This window comes from Pleurodeles waltl, chromosome 11 (assembly GCF_031143425.1).
Source record: "Pleurodeles waltl isolate 20211129_DDA chromosome 11, aPleWal1.hap1.20221129, whole genome shotgun sequence".
Lineage (NCBI taxonomy): Eukaryota > Metazoa > Chordata > Amphibia > Caudata > Salamandridae > Pleurodeles > Pleurodeles waltl.
In genome coordinates this window covers 680,973,647-680,991,416 of record NC_090450.1, presented here as the reverse complement: position 1 = coordinate 680,991,416, position 17,770 = coordinate 680,973,647, and the positions used below count along the sequence as shown (strand labels likewise).

Below are 17,770 nucleotides of genomic sequence, written 5' to 3'. Positions count from 1 at the left end.
GTGGTATGGCAGAGCACGGTTAATATGTGATCTAAGCAGTGCTTGGATATCCCTGTGCTTAAATTCAATGTACGCACACAAGCACACATGTGTATTTCTTATGTAAGTGCAGAAGTACATGTACACATATACTGTCTTAAGCATCAACCCTTCATTGATCTCAAGTTGTTATTTACATTATACTTGGGCTGTTTTCTTGCATTATAATGGAATGAGCCCTAGATTGGATGTGAAATGACAGGACAGATAGGTACAGCTTTCTGTATATTGCATGAATACTTGTAGGCCATCTGATATTCAATTCTGCCACCTGGGCTATTGTCTATATCCACTGGAACCTTAAACTCGGGGTTTATCAAAGGCCTTAAGCACAAAGAGGTGACAACAATGAAAAACAGTTTGGGACTGGGCTGCTCCCATCGTCTGTCACTGCATGTCTATGACAACTTATTGGGACTGCCTGTCTCCTGTTTTGATAATATTTACGTCTGCAAGTTCCATGAATATGGCCCTCTATGGTAACCTCTTGTCTCCCTATTTGCCTCCTGACTTGCTATGTTTTAGGAAAATGATCACTAGAAGAAAGGGGTATTTAGGCAACTCTGCCTGCTGTCTTGACATAACTTTGTGTACAAGGATGGCCTGCACTCTTACTGAATTGTTTGCTGATGCAGAATTGCCTATGTAGCACCTACCAAAAATAGGCTGGATTGCTCAGCAGTTCGGCACATAAAGAGATCTCTCATCTCTTGTTCCCTATTTGAAATCTCACCCAGGTTCGTGTGACTGCCATTTAATGGCATATTTGGAGGCTTATATGATGAAAACTTCTGTTTGCCGATCATGCCTTCATTAATGTGATTATCCCCTTCAATCACGATTGCCTGCTTTTTTCATTATAAAGCTTAGAGTACTTTGAGACTTGAGACTGATCTGACACTTAATCCAGTGGAGGGGTGGAAAGTGTGCCTTTTTCAGAAAGTCATCTGTACCTTTTGGTTTCCCCAGTGCACTGAATGTAAGCTTTTTTTCAAGGACCTTAATCTGTACATTTGCACACAACTTATTTGCAATTTAAAAACCAGACTGGTACAAGATCTCTGTTGGGAGTAAAGTTTGCAGTGACCGGGGGGTTTGCAGGCTTATGCTTTTCCTTCTGCTATCACACACTTATTTTACCCGAATAGGAAATTTCCAATGTGGCGGACAGCAATACCAGTGCATAACAAAATGAATAGTCCATTTAAATATTACTCGGAAAGAGAGGTCTGAAGAAATGTGCATGCAATTTACTAAACTGTACCTCATGCATCTTTCCTGCCACTTAACTCTTTACCTTCTCACCAGTTTTCTTTCTAGTTTTCATTGCCTTCTTTTTGTATGTTATTTTTCCCTGATGATTGGTGAGTAAAACGAATCTCAAACAGCCTTGGAGGTTCATAAACTTTGCTTTATCTCCTGTAGTTCCAACATAGAGAAATTAACTTTAAAATGTACACATTTCAAACAAATCAGCCGACGTTTGTTTTAATTTCCTGCCTCTTTTAAAGGGTCGGTCATGTGAGGGGTCTGTACTGTGATAGAAGGCAAATTCCCAAATTGTATCTTCCCCGTCTTCAGTTGCCTAAGGTTATTACGCTCACATGTAAATTTCTATGGTTCAATCTCTGAAATATGAGTTACATGGAGCTTCAGGGCATTTTAGGACACATCTGTCTAGATACGCAGCTTAACTTAAAGATGATGAAAATATAGTAGCTGGTGCCTACAGTTGGGCAAGCATAGTCTTGTAAAAAAACAAAGAAAACCCAAGAGAGCAACCATATAAAGTCAGTCCTTTTCAGGCAGGTCTGGGGCAATTAGTTTTTCTAAGTGGTTTACAGTTTCTCCATGTGTAATGTATAAGCAGAACCTCAGCACAGATCCATATTTTGTGTGCAGCTAAGTGCCAACCTGGCTGGTGAAAATTCAGCAGTGGAGGCCTGTGAGGGACGGCAGACGTATATCCCTGAATTCACATTTGCAAAATGTCACCATTGCAGCTCCTGACCTTTAACTGGACACAGGCTGTAATAAGAAAATTGGTATGATATGAAGGTAAATGGGGGACAAAGCAGGTGTCCTTTAGCTCATAGTGTACTTCTCCCAATGCCTGCACACAATAATCTCATTGAGGTTTACACTAATAAAGAATAGAGTATTTCAGCCCATGCACAGAAAGCTGGAAAAAGGACACACTATACATTTTTCACTTTTTACACTCATGGTTCACAGAATATATGCTATAAGATAATATTTTCATCTTTCTTGACATAAAATTACAATTTTTCAAACAATTAATTGCTTTCGGGGAAGAAGAAAATCTCTTACCCCCCCAAAAAATAAATGGTGCCATTAGCATTAATTAAAAAAAAAACAAAAGGTGAAAGCTGTCCCAGTTCCCTTAAGAACGTCTAGAAGCTGCAGTTTCCCATGACGCTCGAGGAAGTTATGTAACTTGTTCAGTTGTATCCTTTGTCCTGCTTTGGTCTATGAACACATTGCTCCATTTTCAGGCATTATTTCATGACTTAAAATGTGTTCTGGAAGATAACTTTTTGTTGAAGTCAAGATCTTTACAGTTTTGCCAAAATGTATTTGCTGAAGGAAGTGTTTCTCATTGTTTGTAGTTCCACGGTGACCTTCATCTTCACATCCACTTACTACTGTGCCAGATCTTTCTATCACAGGAATGGCATTTGTTGAGTTTTTAGTAGGAAAAATGAAGTTTGTGTGGTTTGTCTTTTAGATTTCCAGTTCATTTAGGATTGTGATAATTGTCAGAAGTTGCAGTGGAAGACGGGGAGGGAGATTAATTGTGCGCTGATTAGAGCTTTTCAGGAAACCTTCTACAAGGTTCCAACTTAGCTCAAGCTCCTCGCTATGTCTCCCTCTTCTTCAAAACTTGAGTGAACTCCTTTAGACACCTGCAGAGGTCACTCCTATTAGTGATAGCGTTTTTGTCATTACCTTGCATACTCCAGGTACTAGGCACCAAGGCTTTCAGGATCTCCTTCATTGTTTAGCTGGTTGCTGGCCTGCTTAGTTACAAGACGGTTGACTGAGTCCAACCTGTTGCAAACTTCTGTGTCTAGAAAATCACAGTCGAAAAGTACATTTTCAAGCATTGGAAGAAAAGGAGAACTCTATCAATAACTGCACTTAATGATTCATCCCCATGAACTTCCTCTGGTGTCTGCCTCCCATGAAAAATAAATAGTACAGTCTATGCCAGGAGTAGGTAAATATTTCCTATTCCTCCACCACCCAGGCTGGCTTCTCTTCCCAACTATCAAGGCCCAGATTTAGATAAACAGATCAAGACATCTGGATTATCTCATGTCTCCTCAACATTCAAGAAGGAACAACCATTCCCTAGATCACAATAAATAATTTGGTTGAGGACATTTGTTACACATTCAAGGTAGTCCACACCACGGTCTCACTAATGAGGTTACACACAAGAAGAAATGAATAGGTGCCAAGAATCTCAGCATTAATGTTGTTTTATCTGCAGGACTAAACCTGAGCCAGTTCAAACTCTGCAATCTAAGGCTCAAAACGGACTCTGAGTCTCTTGAGCCACAGGCTTTCTATAATGGAGCATTTCTAATTGCATCCTTAGTTAAGGCAACACGATTTCATGAGAGGAAATTCAAAGCACTGGAACAGGAGCCATTCTAGTGAGAGATAATTAATTGCCTATTTCACTCCACTGCTCATCCCAACAAGGAAAGTCATCACATTGATGCTAAGAGAAAAGAGACCTGTCAGATATATTCTCTTAATGTGGCCAGTTATTCTGCACTATGTATAGATATGACTGAGCCTTATCGGGTTAATTAGGGTAGTTTTCAGTCAGTCTGCATGATAGAGAGGAGAGTTTATATTCTGGAGGTAGTTAACCAAGTTATGGTTATTCCTCATTTGAATGGATTGCATGGCTTTTCCTGGTTTTTGCCATTGCCTGATGAGGAGAAGAGCTTTGTGGCACTATCCAAAACGCTCACTATAATCTTAGGTCTTCTACTCACAAAATTGTTTTTTTGTTTCCCATGCTTACCTAAAAAAAATGAAAATAGATGTAGAAGTGGTTAGATCAGTTGAATTAGTGAAAATAAAGCGTTGAATCAAACCCTGAGTCTTATAGGAAAGGCCAGCACCAAGGAGTTCAGACCACCTTTAGGGAAAGGCAGCATATACAACAGAACCACCAGCAAAACACAAGCATCTACTAAGGCATGAAACAGAACAAATGTTTACTGTCAGCAGCCATCTTCCACTTTAAAACCCTTTCTCCCCCGCCTTGTACTGGCTCCCTCAGTCTGCCACCACCCCTGAGCTCCTGAATGGTAGAAGCATATTGTCTCATTTTCTGCTGTGGCAGAGTATATCAAAAGAAACTGTGACATATATAACACTTAAGGTATGTTCGGAGTTCTCTGCTGAACATGCCACCTATGTCCTTTATGTGTCTGTCGCTGCATTGACTTGAGGAGGAGAATGCAACCTAAAGTATCCACCACAGTGGGGAGACAACCCTCTTTTCTTGTTGCTTTCTATGTACTAGTTAACAAAGGGACAGGCTGATTGTCCTATATATTCTGGACACTAGCTTTCATATTCAGGTGATAACCAAGTGCAGACAGTTTTTCCTCCTCAAGTTAGAGACTAGATGCTTCCAAATCATGGTAATATAATGTGTCCTAAAGTCTGTTCTTGGGGCATTATTAGAGTGTTAATCAATTATGTCCGCTTTTAAAAGGCACCAGGAGGTTTTCCTCTGTCCATATCTAGACATTTTATAGACAAAGGTTTCCTTTCACCAGAAAAGTCCTTCAGGATCTGCAATCAACTGTTAAGGTCCTTTGCAATCTGGAACTTCATGTCATTTATGAAAGATCACCTTTGCATTGATCTAGTCAATTCAGTATCTGCAGCAAGTCTTAATACAGGGTCCTTGAGTGTTTCCTTCACAGTACATGCTATCTCCTTATCCTGAAATTTTGCAAGCTACAGACAAGGATCAGACCAAAAGTTGTGTTTCTTCTCTGATGCGCTCCTTTGCTTTATCCGTATTCACAATTATGAAAGTTTAAAATCTAATTGAGAACTCATAAAGTGTCTGAAAGACCAGTGATGCCAGAACTTGTGACAATAAGATAACCTATTAACCCTGACTCAAACAGCAGATCAATTATTCTCAGGCAATGAAAAAAAAAAAGAAATGCTCCGAGGAGTAATTTTTGCTGGAGTCTTTTCCAAATCAGTCCATCATACTGATTCTGCAGGACATGGGTGGCGAATCCATGTTGGCTACATGACAGAGCAAGGGTAGTGGACACCAAGAGAACAGTCTTGCTACTTGAACAAGTTTGAACTCTGGTCAGGCCAGCTAGTTCTAAGACCTTTCATTGCATGAAGCTCATTCTTAATTTTGATGAAGGAAAAAAAAAAAAAAGTCTGCACAAACAAGGGAAAACAAGATCAAACGTCCAGTTCTGAAAGGCTCAACGATCTGTAAGTGGTCTCTACCTCGGAACATCAACATCACACCTACCAGGTTGACAAAACACCAAAGTGCTCAAGCGGAGCTGGTTTCTGCAAGAAAGATATGAAGTGTAATAAACTGTGTTTAGCATTTAAAGGACTTTGACACATGGTGAAAGCCAGGTATAGATGTATTTGCCACAGTAGCAAACACACAATACTGAGGCAGTGACTCCAGATTCCCAGAATCTAAATGTGAGAAGAATAGTGTGTGGATAAGCTGGTCGAAGAAATAACTGTGCTTTTTTATTAGTTCCACTAATTTCCAAGAAACTTAAAACTGAAATGACACAAGAACAACATTATTCATCTCACTCTGTTTATCATGTCAGTAGAGATGGTGAACTTCCTTCCTCCTATTCCAGGAGCCTCAGCAGCGGCTACTATGTTGATTCAGTTTGCTATCCATGAAGTTGTGCAGGATATTCTACTCCAGCCCTTCATTGCTGAGCATAATTACCTAGCCATTTAGGACATGCAACAAGGTCAGCTGAACCTTCCACAGGACCGCATTGGCTTTCTAAATGAGACTTACCTTCTACCACACGAACAACCTGTGCCTTTGAGTGCAAGAGGTTCTGCATCTAGTCCCTAGAAATGCAGTTACACCAGAGAATGAATGCACCAACAAGAAATGGTTTGTACTTCCTTCTGTAAAAATCCATTTATCTGTGATAGTTGCATATTGTTAAAGTTTTCTCAAGAATCTTTTTCACAATAGCAATCATAAAAGATCTCCTGGAGGTGGTAAGAGGTTTTCACTCTCAGCTAGTTTTTATTCCAGTCTTTAGAAACTGTATAGTTTTTTTTAAAACATACATTGGTTCAATGGAGGGCTCACATGATACAAGCTTGTAGCACATGTCCTGGAAACCACCTTATCTAAAAGGTTGAGGGAGAGCCCGGCCCTCTTTATCAGTGACCATATAGAGATTACCCCCAGGGTAAAGTTTGCTGAGACTGCATCAGTCTTTCTTACCCAAAGTTATTTCGGAATTCTCTATTAATTAGATGATCTCTTTTAAAATAACTGTTAGTTATGTATAAATAGATGAGACAACCATTGTGCATAATGCATAGTGGATGTTACCGTTTGAACTCTGTTAGGTCAGATGCAGCAGTGGCCCAGATATTTTAATTCAGCCAGATTGCTTGTTTCCATAGGGCTTTTTCTCTTTACCTGGTCCTCTCCGCCACTCTGCTTGTTCTGGGCTTGCTATTTGTTCCTGCTATTTCTTAATAGATAAAATTACATAGAAGGCAAAGCCCCCTGGACACTTTTTTGAATTCATAAACATTCCACTCTTAATTCAGTGGAACCATGGATGCACCAAATTCTGTTTTCGATCCTTGTACACTCCCTCACATAGCTGCCTAACTATACATGCAGAGGATGATAGCACAGTTTAGCTTCTAGATGCCTTTAAACAAGGAGAAGGCAAAGGAGTCTGTTTCTTTAAATTGGCCTGGACTGGCACCAGTTCTGCTCTGTTTAAATGAGAAATTACAAAAGTAGGTTTGAACTGCCAAGTATATATTTTTTCAGTTTAAACAAATTATCATTCTGCATGTTAAAAAAGAAGATAGGCCTATTACTTCTTGTAGGCATGCTCTCTTTACAAAACAGATTTTAGAAATGAACATTTTCCTTACATTAAAAAGTATTCATATGTTTGCATATAGTCATTATTGCTGTTCATATCACAAAAAAATATATATTTACCACCGCAAAGTGCTGTATGGCTGAACCATTGTGATATACATAAAGTACTGATATTAACACTAAGATAATGTTACACCTTAAGGGCAACCCGGCAAGCAATACTAACCCCACAAAGGTGCATACATCCAAATACACAAATTTCCAGCTTACAAGTGAATAATATTTTCAAACATCCAGGATAATTTCTAATGTAAATTAAATTATAGTATGCTACACATGAACATGCTGATAATTTCAATGTGTTGTGGACTGTGTCTTCAGTGAGTAACTTTCTGATAACCACATGGTTAATCCGTCAGTTCTAAAAAAATATGGTCTCAGAAATAACAAGATTTACCCGTGATCACAAAGTATATTGAAGTAAGAAGTTGGTATTATACCTCAGTTCTTCTGACTCCACACCTGAAAGCTTAACAACTAGGAGGCTTTACACATCAAATTTAAATTAGAACTTTAAAACGCCGCCATTACTGCATTTAAAAAATGGGCAGGATAGGGAAGGACATCAATATTTACTTTATGTTGGCATTGCAGATAAAGCATAGTTTTACTTTTAAGTGGTGCCCTTCCTTGCATTATGAATCAGAACGGGACTCCTGATGATTGTGAACCATACAAGTTCTAAAGTTGCCTTTGGGGTGGAGAGGCATTCAGACATTGTTTCCCATGTTTTATTCTCACTTGTTAAGCAGTATTTTTTGAGTTGTGCTGAGGTTGGGTAGAAGCTGATGTAGACTGATTGTAATCTCATTTAATTTGGCAATACATTCTCTAAATTGGTATTTTAGCATTGCAACGGAATTTATGATTAACAATTGAGTCAATGGCGTTGGACTTTAGATGGTCCTTGCTGTTGGGCTTTCGGTTGTTATTGGATCCCATGCTCTGACTCAATGCCTTCTATACACCTCAAGAATATAAACACTAATTCAGTTTCAGCTTTTCCTCCAGGATTTCAGTATCTGATAGGAATATATGCCTTTTTCCTTGCCAATATGCATCACTTCTCTATTTCGCTTTTTCAAAGTAATTTGCCCAAAAACAAGCCCATGATTATGTAAAAAAAGGGGCATTTGTTATCTTGCTAACATAAAACAGTTCCATTAATCTGATCATCAGCATATCTGCTTGGATAAGAAAAAGAAATGGCAAGATTAGCTCACATGCAAAATTCTTTCTTCAGTGAGTTGGAAGCCATTGTCCAACATTGATGTTTAACATTCCACTGTTTTTCACAGTGGATAAGAACTAAAGAAGTAAAACCTATTTCTAATTTAAGACTACACGTGTTATAACTAAATTGCCTTGCTTATAACAGGTCTACATTAATCTTCAATAAAAGCCTTTCCACAATAGTACTTCTCTTTCAGAGAAAGGCGGAATGGTTTAATCTCTCAAATGTGGAATGGGTAACAGCACAGCTCTTTCTTTAACATTTATGAACCTAAGAGATTGCAGCCCTGTCAAAGATGGGAACGGGTTGCAAAAGTGGGTGGGAGAGAAGTGGTTAGTGTCCCTCCCTCTCATCTGCTCTGCCTCAGCCTCAGCACATCTGTACCCTCTGCCTGCTTCTAGCTGCATTTGCTAACTTTACCACCCCCTCGCACACAGGGAAAGACAAGAAGGGTTCCTGCAACATTCCTCGTGTAGACAGCACAACCTGCCTCTTCCCTGTGGAGGAGAAGGCCGTTGAGTACTACTTTGCCTCAGATGCCAGGTGAGCTTTTGAATAAGCGCTAAAATTATATTCTGTGTTTGTTTGGATTCTCTATTGTTTAGTATTATTTATCTGTATAATTCACGTTTGGATTCTGTATTGCTTTATACTAATGCTTGTATAAATTAATGGATAGGTTCTTTGTGACCCAGCACAAGTGCGCAAACCATAGGGCAACTATAAACATAACTAGGAAACCCTGTATAGAAATTTAAATTACCTGAATCTCTTCTTACTCCTTGAGCGCCATCTTCAATTTTTATCTGACAATCTTTATTTTTCTTGTACTGGCACTCGCTATATATCTGGAAAAACGAATTCATTCGTTATTTTTCTCTCATGTATATGATACTTTTAAGCATGGTGTATCCGTTGAAAGGTGTGTTTGCGTTTTGCTGTAGCCTGTCCTAAGATTTTCCACCAATCCAGAGCATTGTCACCCTGAAACTCAGCTCTTTTCAGCCTCTGTAAATTCCTCAATGTTCTAAGAACCAGCTCAGCTTTACTAGTAGGTACAAGCGCAGATGTATCTTGGGTGGTGGCTTGACAATATTAAGTCTTAACTTTGTAATCAAATTTTTTGTTTTGTTTTTATTTTGCAGTGCAGTCATTGAGCACACAAACAGAGTTATCTTTCTAGAAGATGATGATGTTGCTGCTGCCGTGGACGGACGACTTTCCATCCACCGGGTCAAACGCAGTGTTGGTGATCATCCAGCACGGGCCATCCAGACTTTGCAGATGGAGCTGCAGCAGATCATGAAAGGTACATAAGCGTTTTTTGCAAGAGAACTCCCCACTGCATTGTGATCCTTAGGAACAATTTAAAATTAAGGATGTACATTTCCTTTATCTAGTTCACCTGATTCAAAAAGTTTAAAGCAGTAGGGGTCAGCTTTAGCGGTGACTACCTTATTGTGAAATTCTCTCTTTAGAGATTAATTGGTCATATTTGCCTACTGCTCACACGCAGATTTTAACCTTTGTGCAATTCATACATCTCTTTAATTGTAATTAAAATAATTGTGAAAATGACAAATACTCGTTACATTTACTGTGTACAGTTTTTCACCCCAGTGGCCGACAGATCTTTTATTATTGCTCCCTTGGCTTTGCTTTATCGACTTCTCCGAATTGCCAGTTATATTTTTGCTCCTTGGTGGGTTATTGCTCTGTTTTCTTTGACTTCCAGCCCATTTGGGCCTCTGGTTTCTATTGATAATAAGCTATCAGTCAGGAGTGGTAAGTTCTCACCTTCAATGTTATGCAGTTCGTACTTTAGCCGACAATCTGTAAAAGGCACTGGGTGGAACTTAATCTGTGATGTCTGGGCCTTACTGGTTAGTGTAGTTCATTGATGATTCTGCTGTACCATTTAAAGGATAATTACTTTATCAAGATAACACCCTGTTCTCTTCTGGAAAACCTCTTTTGTGAACGTGTAAATTTGCTACCTCTTTGGGTTAACAGATGTTTTCCTGTTTTTGTTACAGGCAATTTTAGCTCGTTCATGCAGAAGGAAATTTTTGAGCAGCCAGAGTCTGTTGTGAACACAATGCGAGGCCGTGTCAACTTTGAAGATAACACTGGTAAGCACACTGGTTTCGACTGTCCGTTTTGAAGTCTGTACTGTCCTATTCTATTGAAAGTGAACCCGTTTTTTTGAGCCTATGCTAATGTTGCGAAGAACGTGTCAGGTCGAGGTCGTTACTGCTTTCCAGTCCCGACACACCTCTGCAAAACAAAACAGTTTTATTTTTGAAAATCAGCCTTGTTATATTTGTTGCAGTTGTCTGTTAAGTCTTAACCGTACTACTTTTATTTGACCCTGTTATCCCACTTGTATTTTTATTTTTACGGTATTTATAGTTTTCTGAAAGGTTATAGTGTTCGAACATGTTAAAAGAAATAATGAAAGAAAGTAGGGTTACATCTCTCCCAGGTTCCGAGAGAAAGGGCTAGACTATTAACTAGGCTGTCTCTTTCTAACAGCAATGAAGTGTGGTGCAAATACAAAAAACACTGTTTTGCTGCAGCTTGTAGTAGTATGTGTCGGTGAAAATATAATTTATGTAACGATACTGGAACAATACAAGCCTGGCTGTAAAGCAGTGGAGGGATGTACCTGGAAGGGGGTGCATTATTTTTAATTGGGTCACATTTCAGACGCTTCCAGAGTAAGTACCGTATACACACCCCTTTCTCTCCTTTCCACAAAAACATCTAAGCTGACCCTGTCATAACCTTAGTAGTGCAAGAAAAGCTGAGGATAGCAGGGCATTGATCCTTTGGGCAGTAGGATTTCACTTGTTCGCTACCCCCACAAGGCCGAAGTGCTTATGCTGTGCAAGGGAGAGTCAAATGATCTTTGTTAAAAATCCACTCACATCTCCATTTCTTGGCCAAGTGATAAGAAACTTTGGAGCAGGTTTTAGGACCTGCAGCCCACCCTTTTGAAGAACCTTCAGTCTGAAAGTAGATCAGTATTGTCTTTACAATACTAATATGTCCACCTTCAAACCCTTTCCCAAAGTAGAGCTTCTCCACCTGTTTTGGAAGGTGGCTTTTTGTTGTTGATATCTCTTCTGATTTGATAAGATGCGGGCCTTCTGTTTTCATAAACCCTCTTCATTTTTCCTTAACATATTGAGGCTGCATCATTCTGGTCTCCCCATGGTGATCTCAGATACCCATGTAGATCCATGTTTCTCTCTTTCAGTCTCTTTTTTCCTAATCCAGCAGACATGATCTTCCACTCTCGACCGACATAAAAGTAGCCCGCTCAGGAAATTAGTGAAATATAACAAAGCAGCTAGCTGGTAATCATTTAATGCCTGTGCATTTTATCCTGATATCCGATCCAGAACAGATGCAATTTGCCCCTAGCTTCTTATTGGTAGTATACCTTTCTTTCTCCTTTTTATTCATGTTCTTTTATGTGTTTGGGGCAGGCTGTGCCATTGAAGATCCATTGGTGGACAAAAAAGTTTTATTTGGACATCATGGATAACTTTATTGAATTCGTAAGTGACTTGTCTGTTTCCTCTAAGAAAAATGACATTGCAAACAACCCATAATAAATAATATGTATGCTTTGGAATAAACTGTTGGGAAATAATGGGACCTCTTCACATATTAGAAGATGTTAATTTAAAACCGGACTCTGCCACAGTTTTGGTCCAAACAGTGTATTAAATATTTGAAGAGCTGGAATTGCACTATTTTACCACCTTTGACAGTAGTAAATGGTTGTTTATCACCGGCACCACAATTTGATTTGCTCATTTTTGCTGGAAATGTAGCCGCTGTTTTGACCTCTGTAGGAAGTTGGCTCTGTATATACTATTTCAAAGTAAGAAATAGTGTGCACAGAGTCCAAGGGTTCCCCTTAGAGGTAAGATGGTGGCAAAAAGAGATAATTCTAATGCTCTATTTTGTGGTAGTGTGATCGAGCAGTAGGCTTATCAGAGGGTAGTGTTAAGCATTTGTTGTACACACACAGGCAATAAATGAGGAACACACACTCAAAGACAAATTCCAGGCCAATAGGTTTTTATATAGAAAAATATATTTTCTTCGTTTATTTTAAGAACCACAGGTTCAAGATTTACAAGTAATACTTCAAATGAAAGGTATTTCACTCAGGTATTCTAGGAACTTTGAATAATCACAATAGCATGTACAGTGTTGACAAAAAGGCAATAAGCTATTTTAAAAGTGGACACAGTGCAAATATCAACAGTTCCTGGGGAAGGTAAGTAAATGTTAAGTTCACAGGTAAGTAAAACACTTACAGGGTTCAAAGTTGGGTCCAAGGTAGCCTGCCGTTGGGGGTTCAAGGCAACCCCAAAGTTACCACACCAGCAGCTTAGGGCCGGTCAGGTGCAGAGGTCAAAGTGGTGCAGAAAACACATATGCTTCAATGGAAATAGGGGTGCCCCGGTTCCAGTCTGCCAGCAGGTAAGTACCAGCGTCTTCGGAGGGCAGACCAGGGGGGGTTTTGTAGGGCACCAGGGGGACACAAACAGGCACAGAAAGTACACCCTCAGCGGCACAGTGGCGGCCGGGTGCAGAGTGCAAACAGGTGTTGGGTTTCCTATAGGAATCAATGGGGATACCTGGGGGTCTCTTCAACGATGCAGACAGGCACAGGGGGGGCTCCTCGGGGTAGCCACCACCTCGGCTAGGCAGAGGGTCACCTGGGGGTCGCTCCTGCACTGGAGTTCGGTTCCTTCAGGTCCTGGGGGCTGCGGGTGCAGTGTTGGTTCCAGGCGTCGGGTTCCTTGAAGCAGGCAGTTGCGGACAGGGGGAGCTTCTGGATTTCCTCTGCAGGCATCGCTGTGGGGGCTCAGAGGGTCAACTCTTGCTACACACGGGCTTGCAGTCGCCGGGGAGACCTCCCTGTATTGTTTGTTTTCGGCAGGTCGACCCAGGAGCATCGGGTGCAGAGTGGAAAGTCTCACGCTTCCGGCGGAAAACGTGTGGTCTTTAAAAGTTGCTTCTTTGTTGCAAAGAGTTGCAGTTTCTTGAACAGGGCTGCTGTTCTCTGGAGTTTCTTGGTCCTTTAGATGCTGGGTAGTCCTCTGAGGCTTCAGAGGTCGCTGGGCCCTGTTGGATGCGTTACTGTTGCAGTTTTCTTAGAAGTAGGGAGACAGGCCGGTGGAGCTGGGGCCAAATCAGTTGTCGTCTCCGTCTTCACTGCAGGGCTTCAGGTCAGCAGTCCTTTCCTCTTCTTTAGGTTGCAGGAATCTGATTTCCTGGGATCTGGGGAGCCCCTAAATACTGAATTTAGGGGGGTGTTTAGGTCTGGGAGGGCAGTAGCCAATGGCTACTGTCCTTGAGGGTGGCTACACCCTCTTTGTGCCTCCTCCCTGAGGGGAGGGAGCACATCCCTATTCCTATTGGGGGAATCCTCCAAAATCAAGATGGAGGATTTCTAAAGGCAGGGGTCACCTCAGCTCAGGACACCTTAGAGGCTGTCCTGACTGGTGGGTGGTGACTCCTTGTTTTTCTCATTATCTCCCCTGGACTTGCCGCCAAAAGTGGGGGCTGTGTCCAGGGGGCGGGCATCTCCACTAGCTGGAGTGCCCTGGGGCATTGTAACACGAAGCCTGAGCCTTTGAGGCTCATTGCTAGGTGTTACAGTTCCTGCTGGGGGGAGGTGTGAAGCACCTCCATCCAGAGCAGGCTTTTGTTTCTGTCCTCAGAGAGCACAAAGGCCCTCACCACATGGGGTCAGAAACTCGTCTCTCAGCAGCAGGCTGGCACAGACCAGTCAGTCCTGCACTGAACAATTGGGTAAAATACAGGGGGCATCTCTAAGATGCCCTCTGTGTGCATTTTTTAATAAATCCAACACTGGCATCGGTGTGGGTTTATTATTCTGAGAAGTTTGATACCAAACTTCCCAGTATTCAGTGTAGCCATTATGGAGTTGTGGAGTTCGTTTTTGACAAACTCCCAGACCATATACTTAATATGGCCAGAACTGTACAAGACTTAGACACTGTAGGGGCATATTGCTCATGCAGCTATGCCCTCCCCTGTGGTATAGTGCACCCTGCCTTAGGGCTGTAAGGCCTGCTAAAGGGGTGACTTACCTATGCCACAGGGAGTATTTTGTGTGCATGGCATCCTGAGGGGGATGCCATGTCGACTTTGACTTTTCCTCCCCACCAACACACACAATCTGCAATGGCAGTGTGCATGTGTTAGGTGAGGGGTCCCTTAGGGTGGCACAACATATGCTGCAGCCCTTAGGGACCTTCCCTGGTCACAGGGCCCTTGGTACCACTGGTACCTTTTACAAGGGACTTATCTGAATGCCAGGGTGTGCCAATTGTGGAGACAATGGTACATTTTAGGTGAAGGAACACTGGTGCCGGGGCCTGGTTAGCAGGGTCCCAGCACACTTCTCAGTCAAGTCAGCATCAATATCTGGCAAAAAGTGGTGGGTAACTGCAACAGGGAGCCATTTCCTTAGAACCTCTTTATGCCGACCACAGGGCAGACTACCAACTCAACACATCTGCTTTCATAATACAATGTTAAAACGTGCTTTCATAAGACACCACCTTATTTACCATGAAGGAAGTGTAATATTGGTAGTCAAAATGTTCGCAAGGTGCACTTGAGAGAAAGCAAACATTATGTGAGGCTTTTAAACTAGACGGTAACATGTCCCTGGCACCACACAATAATGAAGTTACTCACTCTTTATGTATTTAAATAAAAAAGGCACTGATGGACATCAATGATTTCTAACGGTGGCGCTAAGAAACGGACGTGATTTCTGATCAGAAAAGGTCCGTGTACGACCAGTCACACTTTATATTAATGTATGTAGTAAAGATTCAGCCTTTCAGGACCGATATATATCAAAATATTGGTTCTTCATACGACACGCACTATCTGTGTTTTCAGGGAAGTAATTGGTTTAAATTGCTGAAAAGAGTCGAAAACAGTTCTTAACATTTGTTGGGACGTGCTTTACAGGCTAATATAGTTATTCACTACTTCTAAAAGCTTAATTCCCTTTTATGACCACTGTGAGGCAGAGTTACTCCAAATATAATGCAGCTATCAATGATTGCTCGTACTTTACTAACTGAGAGCAGCTCATGACTTTTTTTTTTTTGTTAAACATTTGTTCTTACAATTCGTATTATAGAAATTGTAAGATAATTTTTTTCCTGGACCCTGCATTCGACCCCGACATAGTATATCTTTACCTGAAAAAAATCTATTTTCGTAGTATTTTGGCATAATTTAGACAAGTATCCGAAATCATGCTTCGTCAGTCTGACTACATCCTGTTGGTTTTCATCATTTGGAAATTTATCGTAATGACAGAGTTCTGTTTTTCCCACTGGATTACACAGAAGATTTTTTTTCTGGTCTGTTCCTCGGGATGAAGGATCAGAAAATCCCAGGAAAGTTTCAACAGAACTGGAAACCAAACGTGTGACTTCCATTTTGGAGTGAACAACACAGTGATATTCCAACATCTGGAGAATGAGCACCGACAGAAGTGGAGTCTAAAAGGGAGTCTAGCAAACTTCGAGATCTTCCACTTCTAGAAAAATTGCAAAAACCTGCACTGAGGACCAAGATTAAAACAAAACAAGGGTTTTGGTCACAATTACGCCACAGATCTATCACAACAGCGGTCACAGACTCACAATGGGTAAGACAGTATATCAATAAATAGAACAGAAGACCCACAACATCATGTTAATGTGATATATAATCTCACAGTATCATATCACAGTAGGGCAACCAGTGTGAATGGTGCCGCAAAAGTACTCAGTGCAAAAACCTCAATTTTCATATATGCATTCTATTGACATGAGGCATCCACATTAAGTCCTAACTTCAGTCTAAGTATTTCAGTCTTCTTAGTGTTATTGATGGGATAACCCCATGAGTATGACATTTTGACCCAACCGATACACCGGTTTTTTCAGGACAGCACAGACCAAATGATCCTAGGTTACAGAAGCTATCAAATAGCACTGTATACAAACACATGAAGCTAATCATATGGTCCACCATTCCTTGCAGACCATTAGAGGATCAAAGACTGACACCCTTGCATACGCATCCTTGAGATCCAGGCTTGCACGCCAATCTCCCTTTTGCGTCCATCTGAGTAAGAGGATTCTCCCCATCTTAAATTGGCAGTAAACTGGGTATCTTCTGAAAATCACAGATTTATGATTGGTCAAAGTTTGTTTTCACAATAGCCTCTTATTTTGCTAACACATTCATTTCCTTTTTATCAAAGGTCCTACTCCAACATCAAAAAACAGGCTCAAAGTCAACCCCATTTGTTTTCTGGGTAAACTACTCTACTCCAAGGACAAATTCCTAATTTGTTTTCTTTTTAGCACAGCCCAGATCACCCTTTTCTTCAGAAGATTGTGCTCTGCTAACCATTCTATTGTTGCCCTGGAATGCCTCTTTCCTAAAGAGACTAAAGATCAGCTAGTGCATATTAGGTCTCTGTTTTCTCCTCTTCCTGTAGTGGACTACCGGTGAGGACTTGATCATCACAGCTCTTGGGAATTCTAATGCCATTTCGATAACTCAGCCACCGAGCCACGTGGCTACTATTCATACATGATATGAGATACTATGTTTTTTGATCTTCCTGAACCCTACTCTGGAATAGGATACCCTTAATCTTCCATGCTGGCTTTCTCAAGGGGTCTCTATCACTTCACCTATGTGGCTTGACAAAATGATCTATTGGAAATTGAGGCGCAGCCCCTGTTGTTTCTTGTGCAAGCCCTATAGAATTTGGGCATCCCAAATCTCCTAACTGAAATACCTTCACCAAACAACCTCTCCTTGCCTAGTATTTAAGGCATGCCCCATTATCTGGGCTTTGAGCAAGGTCCTACCTATGCCTTCTGAACTGTCATCTACTTGCTGCCTTTTAGAACCATGTCTGCCGGTTCTGCATGGTTCCTCATCTGCAGCGCCATCCTGATCTTCCTCATCTCCAGAACGATCCTGCTCTTCTACATCTCCATCACCATCCTCCTCTTCCTCATCTCCATCACCATCCTCCTCTTCCTCATCTCCAGCATTATCCAGCTTTTCCGCAATGTCATGTGACCAACGTGGCTCTGCAAAATCTGCCTGCATTTAGTTTAGGACCAATTTTGTACTGAATTGATCTACTTTGGGAGTCTTGACCTTCATGACTGCAAGATCCCAACTCGGATAGAGACCCT

The 17,770-nt window shown here is 41.1% G+C and overlaps 1 protein-coding gene across 2 annotated transcripts in view; it reads left to right on the top strand.

The window, feature by feature from the left end:
- LOC138265964 (glutamine--fructose-6-phosphate aminotransferase [isomerizing] 1) overlaps window positions 1–17,770 on the top strand; it is a 220,860-nt gene that overhangs the window by 99,071 nt on the left and 104,019 nt on the right. For both annotated transcript variants that reach the window (XM_069214187.1, XM_069214186.1), the window contains 3 exons: window positions 8,924–9,029; window positions 9,632–9,795; window positions 10,523–10,618. In XM_069214187.1, the coding sequence (XP_069070288.1) occupies window positions 8,924–9,029; window positions 9,632–9,795; window positions 10,523–10,618 (366 nt within the window). The remainder of the gene's footprint in view (window positions 1–8,923; window positions 9,030–9,631; window positions 9,796–10,522; window positions 10,619–17,770) is intronic.